We start from the raw sequence: 14,653 nt of genomic DNA, 5'->3' as shown, positions 1-14,653 counted from the left end.
TTTTCCGTTGACAATTTGTTATCTTGTTCTCTGGTGATACAGCAGTAAAAGTGAAACTATGTTAAAAAATTATGAACTGAAGTATAGAAAAGGGAAGTGTGGACATATGTATGCAATATGAGTTTTTTTGTTGGATGGCAAGTTAAAAAATTCCTTTACTTTCTATTTTTTCTTTCAGTTTTGGACATATTTCGTTTTTGTCATTACATATACTACAATAAGCAAACGTATAGCCAAAAATAACAGGCTTAAGGTGATCCCCAGCTGGGTGATTATTGTTCTGTCACATGTAGAGTGTGTGTGTTTGGGTCAGAATGTGCAACATTATTAAAGCGCTCTTACACCCCCTAGTGGACTCGTTTTGTTTTACTTTGTTACACTGAAATAGATTATTGTACTTTTTATGTTAAGAATATTTATCTCCTTATATATAACATATACACTACCAGTCAAAAGCTTTTAAACAGCAAGTTTTTAAAATGTTTTTTAAAGAAACCTCTTCCGCTCACCAAGCCTGCATTTATTTGATCCAAGGTACAGCAAAAACAATAACATTCTGAAATACGTTTTTAAATATTCTATTTATTTAAAATAACTATTTTCTATTTGAATATATTTTAAAATGTAATTTATTCCTGTGATTTTAAGCATTATTACTCCAGTCACATGATTCTTCAGAAATCATTCTAATATTCTGATTTACTGCTCAAAAAACTTTATTATCATTTTAATTTTTATTATTATTATTATTATTATTATTATTATTATTATGTTAAAAACAGCATATACAGAGTATATATATATATATATATATATAATATATTATACAGCTGATTAAGCTGATTATATATATATATATATATATATATATACAGTGCCCTCCACTAATATTGGCACCCTTGGTAAATATGAGCAAAGACGGCTATGAAAATAAATCTGCTTTGTTTATCTTTTTGATCTTACATTCAAAAAATTCACAAAATGCTAACCTTTCATTGAAGCAACACAATTAAAATTGGGGGGAAACTTACGTTATGAAATAAATATTTTTCTCTAACGCATGGTGGGCACAATTATTGGCACCCTTAGAAATTATAATGAGTAAAATATCTCGGAAGTATATTCCAATTCATATTTGCATTTATTTAGCACACTAGAATGGCTAGGAGTATGATACTGTCCAGCCATGACTTCCTGTTTCACAGGAATATAAATATGAGGAGCACAAAGGCCAAATTCCCTTAATCATCCATCACAAGGAATAAAACCCAATAATGTAGTTCTGATGTGCAGAACAAGATTGTTGAGCTTCACAAAATATAAAGTGGCTGTAAGAAATAAGCCAAAGCATTGAAAAGTCCCATTTCCACCATCAGGGCAATAATTAAGAATTTCAATCGACTAAAGATGTTACAAATCTAACTGGAAAAAGATGTGTGTCTATATCGTCCTAATGCATGGTGAGGAGGAGAGTTTAAGTGTCCAGAGGCTCTCCAAGTATCACAGCAGGAGAATTGCAGAGATTAATTGAGTGTTTGGGTCAAAAGACTAAAAAAAAAAATTCACATGGTGTTCAGGAGGGCTTTAAGAAAAATCCTCCTTGCTCATCCAAAAACAAATACCAGCGTATTTAGTTGTCAGACACAACTTAAATTTCAAATGGGACTGGCTTCTGTGGTCAGATGAAACTAAAAGAAGAGCTTTCTGGCAGCAAACCCACCACATGGTTTTGGTACAGAAAGTACCCCATGCCCACAGTTAAATATACTGCTGGATCTTTAATGTTGTGGGCTTATTTTCCTGCCAGAGGTCCTGGACATCTTGTTCAGATACATGGCATCATGGATTCTAGCAAATACCAACAGATAAAAAATCTAAACCTGACTGCATCTGTTAGAAGTTCTATAATGAGCTGTGGTTGGATCCTCTATCAGGACAGTGATCCAAATCAAACATCAGAATCAACACAAAAATGTTTCACTGAGCATAAAATGAAGCTTCTGCCATGGCCGTCCCAGTTCCCTGACCTGAACCCTATAGAAAACGCGTGAGGTGAACTGAAGAGAAGAAGCACCAGCATGAAGCTGAGAAACTGAAGGATCTGAAGAGTTTCTGTATAAAGGAATGGTCTCTAATCTTATGTCAGGTGTTCTCCAAACTCTTCAGGCAATAAAGGAGAAAACTCAGAGCTGTCATCCTGAATAAAGGACGTTACAATAATTGGGTGCCAATAATTGTGGTCAACATGAACTACAGAAAAACATTTATTTTATAATGAGATTTCCCCCCTGCTTTCCATTGTTTTGCTTCAATGATAGGTTGGAATTTGTTGAGAATTTTTTGAATGAAAGATTAAAAGGATAAACAATGCAGATTTATTTTCACAGCCACCTTCGCTCATATTTACCAAGGGTGCCAATATTAGTGGAGGGCACTGTATATATATATATATAATCTACACATATAATCAGCTTTGAAATCACAGAAATAAATTACATTTTAAAACATATTAAAATAGAAAGCAGTTATTTTAAGTAGTAAAAAATATTACTGATTTTGTAGTACTTCGGATGAAATAAATGCAGGCTTGGTGAGCAAAAGAGGCTTTAAGAAACATTAAAAAAACTCTTCAAAAACTTTTGACTGGTAATGCAGTGCAAATAATTAAATTGTAACCACAGTTAAGGAAGTAGCAGCAGATATTGCTGGTAAATAAATATTTATATACATATTTTAAAATATATTTATTTACTTATTTATTTATTATAAATAATACAGTTGGCCAGGGTTATTATAGTTAACTTAAACCAAAAACCAAAACATGTTCATTAGGCTACCTGAAATAATATAAATTTGACGTGAAAAAAAATACGAAAACTTTTATTTCAAGCTGGTTGGCTTGCTAGTGAAATAACTACAACTAATAATAATAATAAATAAATAAATAAATAAATAATAAAAACACACAACACCACAAAATTACGAAAACTTTAACTAAAATTAACATTAAGCACAAAAATACGCATGCAAAATATTCATAAAACTATATTAACATGTCAATGATACTCGAACAACGCTGTATTTGACTGAATTCAGTGCGCTTTGCATTGTGGGCAAAAGCAAATCCAAGATGGCGGCGAGCAGGCGACTGCATAAGGTAAATATTCCGAAAAATCTGCTTTTATGCATACTAAATGTAGATTTTACTTGATTTACCCCTGTAAATAGGAATGTTGCGAACTTGAATCACGATTGGTCGCGAAGCTGAAACTTTAGAGCGCTCTGGTGTGAAATGCGATGCGGATGATGAGGAAGAAGCTAACGATCTTAGCCGTAGTTCGAATTGGCACATATAATGGAAATAAACAGTCGGATAAAGCTCACATATGATAATCAGCGTTCAGGATGAGTGTAATTCATGGTGTGCTTCAGAATAAACTTTTGCACGTGTGTTAAACAGTGTTGCCGTTGACAGATGATGTTTAGTGGATGAAACAGAAACTACCTTATCTGTAAGTTTATCAAGTAAGATCAAATTAAAAATAGCCATCGAATTAAATTAGAATGAATAACAGCTAGTTTAATAGAACAGATGAAGTTTTTTTTGCGCGGTCTCGGTGTGTAAGTTCATTTATGATGATAGAGAAACAGAAACAGGAAGTATGATTGTCTTCTTCCTTTGAATCGTTTATAGTTCACTAAATCTGTTAAAGATTAAGGACTCTTTGATAAATATATGAATTATTTTAGTTATGAATGATTACAGTCATATTTTAAACTCTTGGGATTTGCAGTCTGTTAAATGGTCCAGATATAAAAACAACAATTGTGAGTATTTCCCATGCATTTGAACAAAATTAAATGAAAATGGCTTGAGTTTTTATAATGCAAATATATATTTTTAGATTTTTTAACGATAAATCAGAATTTCACATGACCACAGTGAAAGTGAAAGTATTTGTTCTCATTTTGCGGTTTCTCAAATCTCTCAACAATTCGAGAAGTGTCAGGTTTCTTTGTCTCTTCATATACTATGTTTAACAGGAACTCGATGAAATCCGCAAGTCTGGAATGAAAAATTTCCGCAACATTCAGGTGGATGAGTCAAACATTCTGACTTGGCAAGGACTCATTGTTCCTGTAAGTTCGAAGGCGTTTTATTAAATGAAAATGTTTTTTTTCGCATGAATTGCATACATATAAATATCAGCTTCTTCTCTCAACTGAATCATTTCGCACATACCTTGTATTCTTTTTCAGGACAACCCTCCATACGACAAAGGTGCGTTCCGGATTGAAATCACATTCCCTGCAGAATACCCCTTTAAACCTCCGAAGATCACGTTTAAAACCAAGATCTACCACCCCAACATTGATGAGAAGGGTCAGGTGTGTCTGCCGGTCATAAGTGCTGAGAACTGGAAACCTGCGACCAAAACTGACCAAGGTACGGCGCGTTTCTAATCACGTTTTATCCGCCTCACACACTTAAAGTATCGTTGTTAAATATGATTTCTCCCCTATTTGACCAGTAATCCAGTCTCTCATCGCCCTCGTCAACGACCCCCAACCAGAGCACCCACTGAGGGCCGACCTCGCGGAGGAATATTCAAAAGACCGTAAAAAATTCTTTAAGAACGCAGAAGAGTTTACAAAGAAACATGGCGAGAAGCGGCCAGTGGACTGATATCGCATGGGCGCGTTTCCCTTGTTTCTCCTTTGCCCACTCCTCCAAAACCGTTTCCCCCAATCCGAGTCCCCGCCAGTCCGCCCTCACTCTCGGTCCCCCGCGGAGCATCCCAGCATCCCAGCCGCATTTCACCTTCGGCAGAAAGACCCGTGACTTCTCAGCCTCTGGGTGTCGAAGCGTGTCAAAATTGTGATGAGGGGAGCGTCGATTGAGAACTTGATAAAAAGTGGTGAGATTTGGGGGTGGGGAAGGACGGGGGCGATAAGGTTGTTCCTTTTAATTTGTTCTTAAATTGCACAGAGATGTGTTCAGGTCATGTAATCTGCTGCGTGCTGAATCTTGACTGTTTTCATAGCAGAATACTACGATGAACCAGAGTATAATGTTAAGTCGTTTCACTTTCACATTTATGACATTGAAGAAATCAGATCCAATAGTTTGTTGAATGGAAACACATAATACATCAAAGGTGTGTGGCAAATGTTTCTTTTATATTTCTCTCTCATCTCTGTAATAATTTTTTTTTTACATTTTTTTGCTTAGGTTGCACTGTTTTCTGTGGAATAAGGTTTCATGTTCTTCATAATCTCAGTTTGTAACTCGAATCACAAACTAGTCACTGTCACCAATATAATGTTTATGATGTCATAAAAAGGAAAGCAAAACTTGACTTGACTCTGTGTCTGACTGAACTTCATCTCAAGACCTTTCTGGGACACACAAACATTTTATTATTAAGACTTCAAATTTTTTAATAAAAATAAACCTCCTTTTTAACTACATGTGAGATATGAAATTGTACATGAACAGCAGAGATTAGGATAATGAATATATTTTTTAAATTTAATTTTTTCTTGTGATCAAAGCTGAATTTTCAGCATCATTACTCTAGTCTTCAGTGTCACATGATCCTTCAGAAATCATTCTAATATGCTGATTTGCTACTCAAGAAACATTTATTATTATTATCATTATTTAAACCAGTTAAGTGCATTTTCTCAGGATTGTTTGATGAATAGAAAGATCCAATGATCAGCATTTATCTGAAATAAAAAGCTTGTGATACACTATATAATTCAAAATCTGGTAGTCAGTATATTTTTAGGAATTATAGAAAGGAATACCTTTATTTAGCAAGGATGCTTGAAATTGATCAAAAGAAGATACAGACATTTGCAATGTTACAAAAGATTTCTATTTCAAATAAATGCTGTTCTTCTGAACTTTTTATTCATCAAAGAAACCTAAAAACATTCTACTCAGCTGTTTTCAACATAATAATAATAATGTTTTTTGAGCAGCAAATCAGCATATTAGAATGATTTCTGAAGGATCATATGACTGGAGTAATGATGCTTAAAATTCAGCTTTGAAATCACAGAAATAAAATTACATTGTAAAATATATTCAAATAGTAAACTAGTAAAATAGTTATTTTAAATAGTAAAAATATTTCAGAATTTTCCTGTTTTTATTGTACTTTGGATCAAATAAATGCAGACTTGGTGAGCAGAAGAGACTTCTTTATAAAAAAAAAAAAAAAAACATTTAAAATCTTACTTTCCAAAAACATACCTAACGAGGAAGCACTTTATCATCATGGCCATTAGGGGGCGTTTGATGGTTCCGATACAGGAAAACCTGCTTGCTGAAATGAACCGCCAAACTGCCATGAATACCTGATTAAAACACTGGATTAAGAACTTTCAAGGTAAATTAGTCGATTGTGCAGTTGCATTACAATATATTTTCTTTATACTATAGGACTGCACAGTAAAATACGTTTTATTATTAAGCAAAGTGCCCTGCACATTAATCTGACTGCAAATTTAAAATATTTAATTGAAACCTAAAACACTGAAAATATAGCATTTATACATGTCCCCAGTGTCTAATGCTACATTTTAACATGAAATTTGTTAAAAATCCTTCAGAAATCATTTTTATTTTGCATTTTTGTGTACGTCCATATCCCATCTGTGATTTAAATAAATTTATTTCTAAATAAATTTATAATAGTTTAGATAAAATACACATTTTAGTCGTTTTAACGCAGTCCTGTTACCCTAATACATTTCCCCCTCTAAAATTATAAATATTCTGTTCTGTTACCTAAATTATTTCTTAGATGTTACTTGCTTATTTTAAAAATACAGATGGATCAATGAAACAAATGAATCACTATAATTTTGCTGAGTATCCTCATAATATTAGTATGTACTCCATGTGGCTATATTTTATGTATTTGTTAATTTTATCGTAAAATTTCAGTCCTGTTACTCATATACTCATATATCCTATACTCATCTATAGCAGGAGTGCTCAACCCTGTTCCTGGAGATCTACCTTCCTGCAGAGTTCAGCTCCAATCCTGATCAAACACATCTGAACCAACTAATTAGGATCTGAAGGAGCACTTGATAATTACAGACAGGTGTGTTTGATCAGGTTTGGAACTAAACACTACAGGAAGGTAGATCTCCATGAACAGGGTTGGGCACCCCGGTCTATAGTAACTAAGTAATAGTAACAGGAATGAGTGTTTTATTAATATAAATATTAGGCTACCTCCATATTAATCTAGATAAATTTAAAAATGCATCTTATTGTTGTTCCTGCATTGTTGTTTTATATTATGACAGAAAATGTACTTGCAAAAATAATTTGGTGGAATGGCCCTTAATCAATAAAGAAATCAAACTTTAAATTCTCAGTAATGGTAGTTATACCTAAAGCTTTACGCATACACTTAGTTTATAAAGTTACAGAGTTCTTTAAATGATTTTTCCCCTTTAGTACAGTAAGCTGAGGGTTTGCACTTACATCACGAATTGGTTAGTTACCCGGATGCACACCCATACTAGTGATACTCGGATGTAAACAAAAGCAGGATTGCATGGTTAATGTACTACTGAATACGTTGTTTTACTGATTTATGCTGAATAAACCACCACAGAAAAGAAAAACGTGTGGAAGCTTTTAAAACATATAGACTTAGTAAGCAGGAAAGGACACAATATTTTGACAAACTAAAGTTAATAGGTGGTAAAGATACGTACAAGCAGTATTAATTAAGATATTAGCCCAATATTTCACCTACCTGAATGGAAATGAAAAGAACAAACATGCATGTTGTCAAGATTCTTGCCCTGGAAATCCTGGTTCAGTTTGGCCAACCACAAACAGTTTTTTTGCACTCTTCTCCTTGATTTGTTATAACTTTTGTCAGTCTGTAATACTCCAAATGTTTTTTCTGGTCTGACCAATTAGTACAGCCCAAAACATGACAATAACTGATCTTTTTTAGCAGCAATAATCAGCAAAACATGCAAGTTTCGTTCAGTGGCATTGTTTATGTTCAGTGCCACCAATATGGCAGATTGATGACGTGGCATGATAATTGACCACATTTTCCCATATTAACAGGTGTTGTTATATATAGTTCAATATTATCCTGTCCATACAAAAAGTAAGTACATCAGATGGTAAATTGTTTGCTACATTTAGGTGTTGGTAGCACATAGACTCTCTAAAAATACTCCTCTTTATTTTTTCCATTGGCTTCTACAGCCAACACAGTGAACCCATTTTGTCCAAGCACAAGCACATATTTACCCCCACCCCTAACCTGCTTCACTCTTAAGTATAGAACCAAGATTAGCATTATTAGATACGGCACTAAGCAGCTCTAAACAGAGAAATTAGCCCCACTGGATTAGTCTGTCTCACGATGGGAGGCCAGTGTCTGGCGTTAAATTAATTACAGTTTAAACCATCAGGTAAAGAAGGTTGGACCTTTTTGCACTTTACACTTGTTCAGTCAACACTGTTCTTACATAGTGTATAAATATTTTTTTTACTCAATCAACTCCTCAGATGATCAAATATACTGAGTAGGTGACATTGAAACAGACCTCAGACTTGTCAAGAAATCTGTGAGAAAATAAGAGTCTTGGTTTGAGTGTAGTACTTGGGCCATGTGTCCAGCGACTGGGTTCCTAGAACCTTAGCTCAGTGCTGTTACGATAAACCCATTTGCGTCTGTGATAGGATAGTAACATCCTGCTGGTAAATACTTTAGAGTAAAAAGCTTCTGGCAGCAACATAAGATGTCTACACTCCAAGCAGCACCACATTTTGTTATAACTAAAGAAGCTCTTTACACTGGTACCAAGCAGATCATCTTTGTTGATTGTAATGACAGCGTTCTGCCAGTTGCTCGCTGTGTGCACATTATGCTAGTGGCTGCAAAGAAATAAGAAAGCATTTGTAGTTTTAGGGTTCATTTTATTGAGCTTTCTATACATATAAGACCTTCGGATTTGGGATTAGTGGAAGGAGTGTCCATGTTTCTCTTGCTGGGTCCATCCTTCGTTAAAAGAGCATTGCTCACTTCCTAAACTGTTGGATGGGGGCGGGGATCTTGATGTCCTGGCCCTTTTCCAGCCTCTTCTCACATTCGATAAGGTAGTTGACACCATCGACGACTATCTGCACCAGTTCAACCTGTTAAAGAAAAGAGTTTGAGAATCTTGTGCATGTACAGTAAATCACCATGTATGTGGTTACCTCACTGGTTTTGAATGGCCTACCTCGGATTTGCCCAGGCGGTCAAGGTTTGAGATGTCGAAGATATCACCCACTGCAGCTGTGTCCACACCTCCAGTACCACGCTTCTGCAGCCGCAAGTTATCCAGGATCTTGTTAAAGCGAGGGTCCTACAAGCAGTTGTTTGAATTAGACAGGTTTCAGTGTTGGATACAACTTACTTCAGAAAGCTTTCACTATAAGATGAAGGTAATCATTGTTACCTTGCTGAGCTTTGGCAAGCGGACGTGTACTCCAGCCCTGAGGCCAGTGCCCAGGTTGGATGGACAGGTCAGGACGTAGCCAAGACGTTCATTCCACATGAACTCCCAGCCTCTCTCCTGAATCAAGCGTTCTACCTGTCCAACAGATTGAAGACGTTAATCTTATAGGACAACTCTAAATAAGTTGGTTAATGGTTGAAAGTATGAAGGAGGTGTGGTTTTACCTGTTTGAGTCCTCTGCAGAACCTCTCAAACACCCTTTTCATGTTGCCACCTTTCTCCATGGAGATGACACGGGTGTGGTCTTCCTCATTGATCCATATTAAGAACGTCTTCTCATTGTTATGCCTTGCAAATGATTAGATGTTTTAGAGACAAAAAGGAGCTCTGTACTCTACTGTCAGTCATGGCAGCAAGTCCTTCTTGTTTTATGAATCAAGAGTATCTTGGAGTAGTATCCTATGTCATGCATTCAGTCTAACATTAAAGCTATATATGAATATGTTTTATCTTACTTGCAGGCAAATATGAGAATATTTATATTGTTCTTATGTGACATATCTTGTTAGTTACACAACCATGCCAAGAACTTCTTAAAGCCATACCAGATGCCTCTTGCATCTGGCCAGTCACGGGCCATAAAGGCACAAGTCAATAAGGGGGACACAGGTTTGTCAAACAGGAAGTGGTCCTATAGAAGGATAAAAGGAAGAAAAAGCTAGGTGGAGCTGGAGGAGGATCACAGAATAAGAGGAAGACACTTGGAACACTTCTCGAGTCGAATGCAACCTATAAAAATACTTGAAAGATGGAAAGAAGGGTCTAGAACAGGGATATGCAAGTGTCCTGCAGAGTTTAATCAAACACACCTGAATCAGCTAATCAAGGTCTTCAGGATCACTAAGGCTACAGGCAGGTTTTTTTTCAGGGTTGGAGCTAAACTCTGCAGGACACTGGTACTCCAGGACTGACGTTGCCTATCCCTGGTCAGAAGTAAAGAGTGGGGACTATTGGGGTTGTACTGTCATGGCTTGTTGTCTCTCCCTCTGGCCTTACCAGATCCCACGAGCATCTGGCCAGTCTCTGGCCATCCCAGATGCAGTGAGCAGAGGAGACACGGGCTTGTCAAAGAGAAAATGCTCCTAAGCCATGCCAGCATGAAAGGAAAGTTCAGCATCATGATGTGTGGAAGCAACTCACATTATCAACCCTGTCGGGACCAAAGTATCCCATGACTGAAAGAACTTTATAGAAGCAACTCACATCGATAAGTCTCTGCTGCTCTTGTTCAGTCATTTCAGTCAGGCTGTAGTAACGTCCTGCGAGGTCTCCTTTGAGGCCAGCCAAGGCCTGGACCGTGACCCTTTCGACTTCACGTCGCTCAGAGCGGCTGCAGGCAGGGGGAAGGCTGAGGCCTCGGATACTACGGCCTGTGCGCACACGGGAGGACAGGACGTAGTTTTCATCAAACATGGCTGAATGGATCTGGAAGATGAAGAACAACCTGAATTAAATGGTAATCTAATAAACTCATTATGCATGAAGAGATAAAAACAGATATGCACCTTGGAGGCATCCAGGTCGGTGGGATGCTTCATGGTCCTTGGGTCATACCCATTGTGTCTGTCTTTGATTACAGGATCAAAGATTTCAGCAAACACCTGCAACATAATTTGGCAGAGGAGTCAAGGGTGTTGTCTCTAGATTAGTTTGCACAACATTACCTCGAAAAGAGAGGAGAGGCAAAGCCAGAACTTGCTGAAATGACCAGCTTATGCAATAATAAATCAGATTAGGCCAAGCTGGTTTGTATTGTTTAGTATGAAAGGAAAGGATGTGGCTTGTGGCCAAGTATGGTGATCCATACTCGGAATTTGTCTGGGGAGCAGTTGGGGGTTCGGCGCCTTGCTCAAGTCTTGCCGGTTAAGCTGGTTAAGAAGCCAGCATCCCAAACACAACACATGCTGTTGACCAGCTGGTCTTTTCACTTGTGGCCTAATGGTTAGATAGTCTGACTTGTAACCCATAGATTGCGGGTTTGAGTCTCGGGTCCGGCAGGGATTGTAGGTGGGTGGAGTGAATTACCAGCACTCTCTCCACATTCAATACCACTACAGAGGTGAGACACTTGAGCAAGGCACCGGACCCCCAACTGCTCCCCAGGCGCCACAGCATTGGCTGCCAACTGCTCCGGGTGTTTATTCACTACTCACTACTGTGTGTGTGTGCACTTGGATGTGAAATACAGAGCACAAATTCCGAATATGGGTCACTTGGCCACACATCACATCCTTTCCTTTCCTTTCTCAACGGTGGAACAAAACTACCTTGGGAAGAAAAGCTGGATACTATGTCACATTAAAAAAAGCATGTAGGTATGAGGCTGTACCTCATAGCTCTCTTCATCACCAGCAACCATCCCAACTGTCTTGATGAAGGGATGACCAGGGTTGTCCACACCAGTCTGAATGCACTGGTCAAGAGTCCAGTTGTTTGGAGTGACCTTGTCCCTCAGTTTGGCATAGATGGCCGGGGTCAGCGCACTGGCCATGCAGTTGTTGTGTTTGCGAAGGTCAGGGTAGTCAGCACTGTTGAGGAACACAAAGTCACATCATTAGTCATGTTCTGTCTTTGGGTTAGACCTGGAACCTGTGGTACCTAAGAGGAAAATGACGTGCAAATTGTTGGCTATCACCTTCATGGCATTCTTGTTGGAATGAGGAGCATGTTCACCAGTAGAGTGATGCAACCTTGATGCAAAAGGAGCACTACAGAAGGTCATTTCGGGCTACTGCTATAAGACTGTGCAGCTCATCCACTATGTGCAGAGTCGTCATTGGCCCTAGCTCAAATTGCGCACTTGTTGAAGGTTCAGTCAAATCACGAGACTACGCTAGTGAGGACTTTATAGTATAGTAGACTACTACCTGAAAGCCAATCCAGGATTAAGTCAGTGCAGACTTAAAGGATCATAAAGCTGGAGGGAGGCATTATGGGCAGATGAACTTCTTGTGAACCTGGCCTAAATCCAAAATCAATATGACTGTAACAGGATATTGACTGCTCATTTCTCAGTGGATGGTTTAAGTATGAATTTAGATTTATAGATCAACCTAAGAGAGCAGTTCTCTTTACGGTTGACTCCATCAAGAAACTTAAATCTTGGACTGCTGATCTGATTTGATCTTTGGCATCTATTAGAGTAGTGCAAATAAGGTGACATGCGGGACAGGACATAAGCTGCTTAAGTGTCATGTTCCCACCCATTTACCTTTCACTCAGTTAACGTGTGATACTTCATCACACAGTACATCATGACCTCTACATCTGATCAGATTTTTTCCATTGCAGAACAGGTGCAAGTTTACTGACGGAATAGAAAGTACTGCACCCTTCTGGGTGCATTCGTTGAATGTTAAAAACCTATTAGCTTCTCATCCATTTTATTCAGACATGATTAATAATTACCAATCTGGTAAGTGACAAATGGCAATCATAAAGCTAGCAGGAGTCTTGACATGCCTCAAGTGCTTACCTGGGAGGGTAGAGTTTCCTCCTCTGATCTGCAGAGATGGCAGCATTATCGCTCATTAAGTAACCGGTTGCCACAGCACCAGCTCCAAGGCTCGCCATGAGCAAGCCAGTGGTGCGGCTCGACATCACCTTGGCGAATGAGCTTGCCATCTTCACACCGTTTCTTCTCAAAAGTTCTGATGGGATCAGCACTGGTAGAACAAGGTGGCAAGGTTTTCACAATGATCATAGCAATAAATACTACTTTTTAAGACTATAGCTCTCAAACTTTGTTAGTGGTGCCCTAAGCTGACAAGTGTCACCTGATTTAAGATGGCAGCTTACTTGTTTCTGACTGGTTGCCTTATTAAGAGACTGGTTGATTAACTCTAATACTTCCTGTTACTAATTGTCCTTCACCAGTTTCTAAAGGACAGTTGGTTTCTGAGAATTGTCCTTAATAGAAGTCATGGTTTAGTCGCCAGTCAGAATAAATTTTGAAATATTTTGACAAAGAAAACTTCAAATACACCTCTACAATTTCAAAAACCAAAATTTGGTCAATCAATATTGGTTTCTCCACAGCAAATTCTTAAACTTTAACATTTGGTGACATGCTTTCAACACTGCAACTGGAACTCTAAAAGTGAAAGTGTTATTAATAGACTAGCAGACTACATGAAGTGTTTGGAACGGAGCCCCAACTGGCACCAGTCTACCCTGAGGCCTCGTGCTCAGCCGTGACATTCTGAACCGGTCACACAAGCGTACACAGGACCCAACCAGAATCTGGCAGCCCGAACTCAGATCTACATTATACAGCAAATGCATGAACACTCTGTGATTCTTCTAAACAGGTGGCCCATCAGCACTTGACCGTGGTTTAAAGTCTATCTCGGCAGAGTTGTAGAGGATTATTAGGCTTTTAACTCAAGGATTAGTCCATAATGTTTGGAGAATAGCATGAAATAAGATACTACAGCTACTGTTTAATGTCCTTCAAGATGGTACAGTGATTCCAAGAAATGGCAAGTAACTGGTCCTGTATAGGTATCTGCAGTCTATTTTACAGTGATTCAATACAACTTTTAAAGTATATCAAATGAGAAAAATATCCATGCAAATACAACAACTGTTTGCATCCAGCATTTTCACTATTTACAATTTAATGAAAATCAATGAATAATTTCTTACCAGTCAATGAAATTCCTAAATCTCAAACTTTAGCTTAAGTTTTTGAGCAAGTAGTATAAGAGAAGGGAGTTTTACCTGTAGAGTCTCCTCTGTTACAGTAGGCTGTGTCAGAAAGCACACAGTCTGTGAGGGAAGCTGGCGCTCCTCCCAGGATAAGGGATTAGAAGTGGACCTGATGGCCAATCCTCTTCCACGTAAGTGCTAGGTCATAACCCATGTCTGTCGTCCGGCTTGTCCTTGAGACCTGCCACCATAGTCCAGAATTTTGCACTGTACCTAGCCTCTTAAATAGAACTGCTACAAGCTCTTAGAGACAAGTGGGTATTTAGAATACTTCTTTAAATCACAATTTTATCCCATGATCAAGTAACTTTTAGATGCACAGACAGAATGATCTTTTGCTATAATTAATCTTTTGCATGTATAATGGAAAACAAGCATACAG

General features: G+C 37.9%; 2 protein-coding genes across 3 annotated transcripts; one reads left to right on the top strand and one right to left on the bottom strand.

Moving 5' to 3' along the window:
* Nucleotides 1-3,093: 3,093 nt before the first annotated feature.
* On the top strand, nucleotides 3,094-5,360 carry ube2l3a (ubiquitin-conjugating enzyme E2L 3a). The gene is made up of 4 exons (XM_051120179.1): nucleotides 3,094-3,157; nucleotides 4,045-4,140; nucleotides 4,261-4,447; nucleotides 4,533-5,360. Exons 1-4 carry the CDS (start codon nucleotides 3,131-3,133, stop codon nucleotides 4,685-4,687), a joined length of 465 nt encoding a protein of 154 aa, XP_050976136.1. The 5' UTR covers nucleotides 3,094-3,130; the 3' UTR covers nucleotides 4,688-5,360.
* A 3,586-nt stretch (nucleotides 5,361-8,946) lies between these two features.
* On the bottom strand, nucleotides 8,947-14,439 carry ckmt2a (creatine kinase, mitochondrial 2a (sarcomeric)). 2 transcript variants are annotated; one of them, XM_051121019.1, is made up of 10 exons: nucleotides 14,284-14,439; nucleotides 13,037-13,226; nucleotides 11,891-12,089; nucleotides 11,067-11,162; nucleotides 10,765-10,986; nucleotides 10,558-10,643; nucleotides 9,726-9,849; nucleotides 9,502-9,636; nucleotides 9,283-9,408; nucleotides 8,947-9,196 (listed from the first exon to the last, which is right to left on the bottom strand). In XM_051121019.1, exons 2-10 carry the CDS (start codon nucleotides 13,183-13,185, stop codon nucleotides 9,080-9,082), a joined length of 1,254 nt encoding a protein of 417 aa, XP_050976976.1. In that variant the 5' UTR covers nucleotides 13,186-13,226; nucleotides 14,284-14,439; the 3' UTR covers nucleotides 8,947-9,079. The 2 variants fall into 2 exon arrangements, with proteins under 2 accessions (XP_050976976.1, XP_050976975.1); XM_051121018.1 differs by lacking the exon at nucleotides 10,558-10,643 and adding an exon at nucleotides 10,107-10,192 and having other exon boundaries at nucleotides 8,948-9,196.
* Nucleotides 14,440-14,653: the final 214 nt, after the last annotated feature.

This window comes from Labeo rohita, chromosome 10 (genome assembly GCF_022985175.1).
Source record: "Labeo rohita strain BAU-BD-2019 chromosome 10, IGBB_LRoh.1.0, whole genome shotgun sequence".
In the NCBI taxonomy this organism is placed as follows: domain Eukaryota; kingdom Metazoa; phylum Chordata; class Actinopteri; order Cypriniformes; family Cyprinidae; genus Labeo; species Labeo rohita.
This window is presented reverse-complemented; position numbering and strand designations above follow the sequence as displayed.

What these genes read in the sequence shown, in the direction of transcription:
- ckmt2a (XM_051121019.1), bottom strand. Translation starts at nt 13,185, where the DNA reads ATGGCAAGCTCATTCGCCAAGGTGATGTCGAGCCGCACCACTGGCTTG. An exon ending in CCGACCTGGATGCCTCCAAG is followed by an intron (nt 10,987 to 11,066) that starts GTGCATATCTGT and finishes TTCATCTTCCAG; the next exon opens with ATCCATTCAGCCATGTTTGA. An exon ending in CCAGATGCTCGTGGGATCTG is followed by an intron (nt 9,850 to 10,557) that starts GTAAGGCCAGAG and finishes ATCATTTGCAAG; the next exon opens with GCATAACAATGAGAAGACGT.
- ube2l3a (XM_051120179.1), top strand. Translation starts at nt 3,131, where the DNA reads ATGGCGGCGAGCAGGCGACTGCATAAG. An exon ending in CGAGCAGGCGACTGCATAAG is followed by an intron (nt 3,158 to 4,044) that starts GTAAATATTCCG and finishes TATGTTTAACAG; the next exon opens with GAACTCGATGAAATCCGCAA. An exon ending in GGCAAGGACTCATTGTTCCT is followed by an intron (nt 4,141 to 4,260) that starts GTAAGTTCGAAG and finishes ATTCTTTTTCAG; the next exon opens with GACAACCCTCCATACGACAA.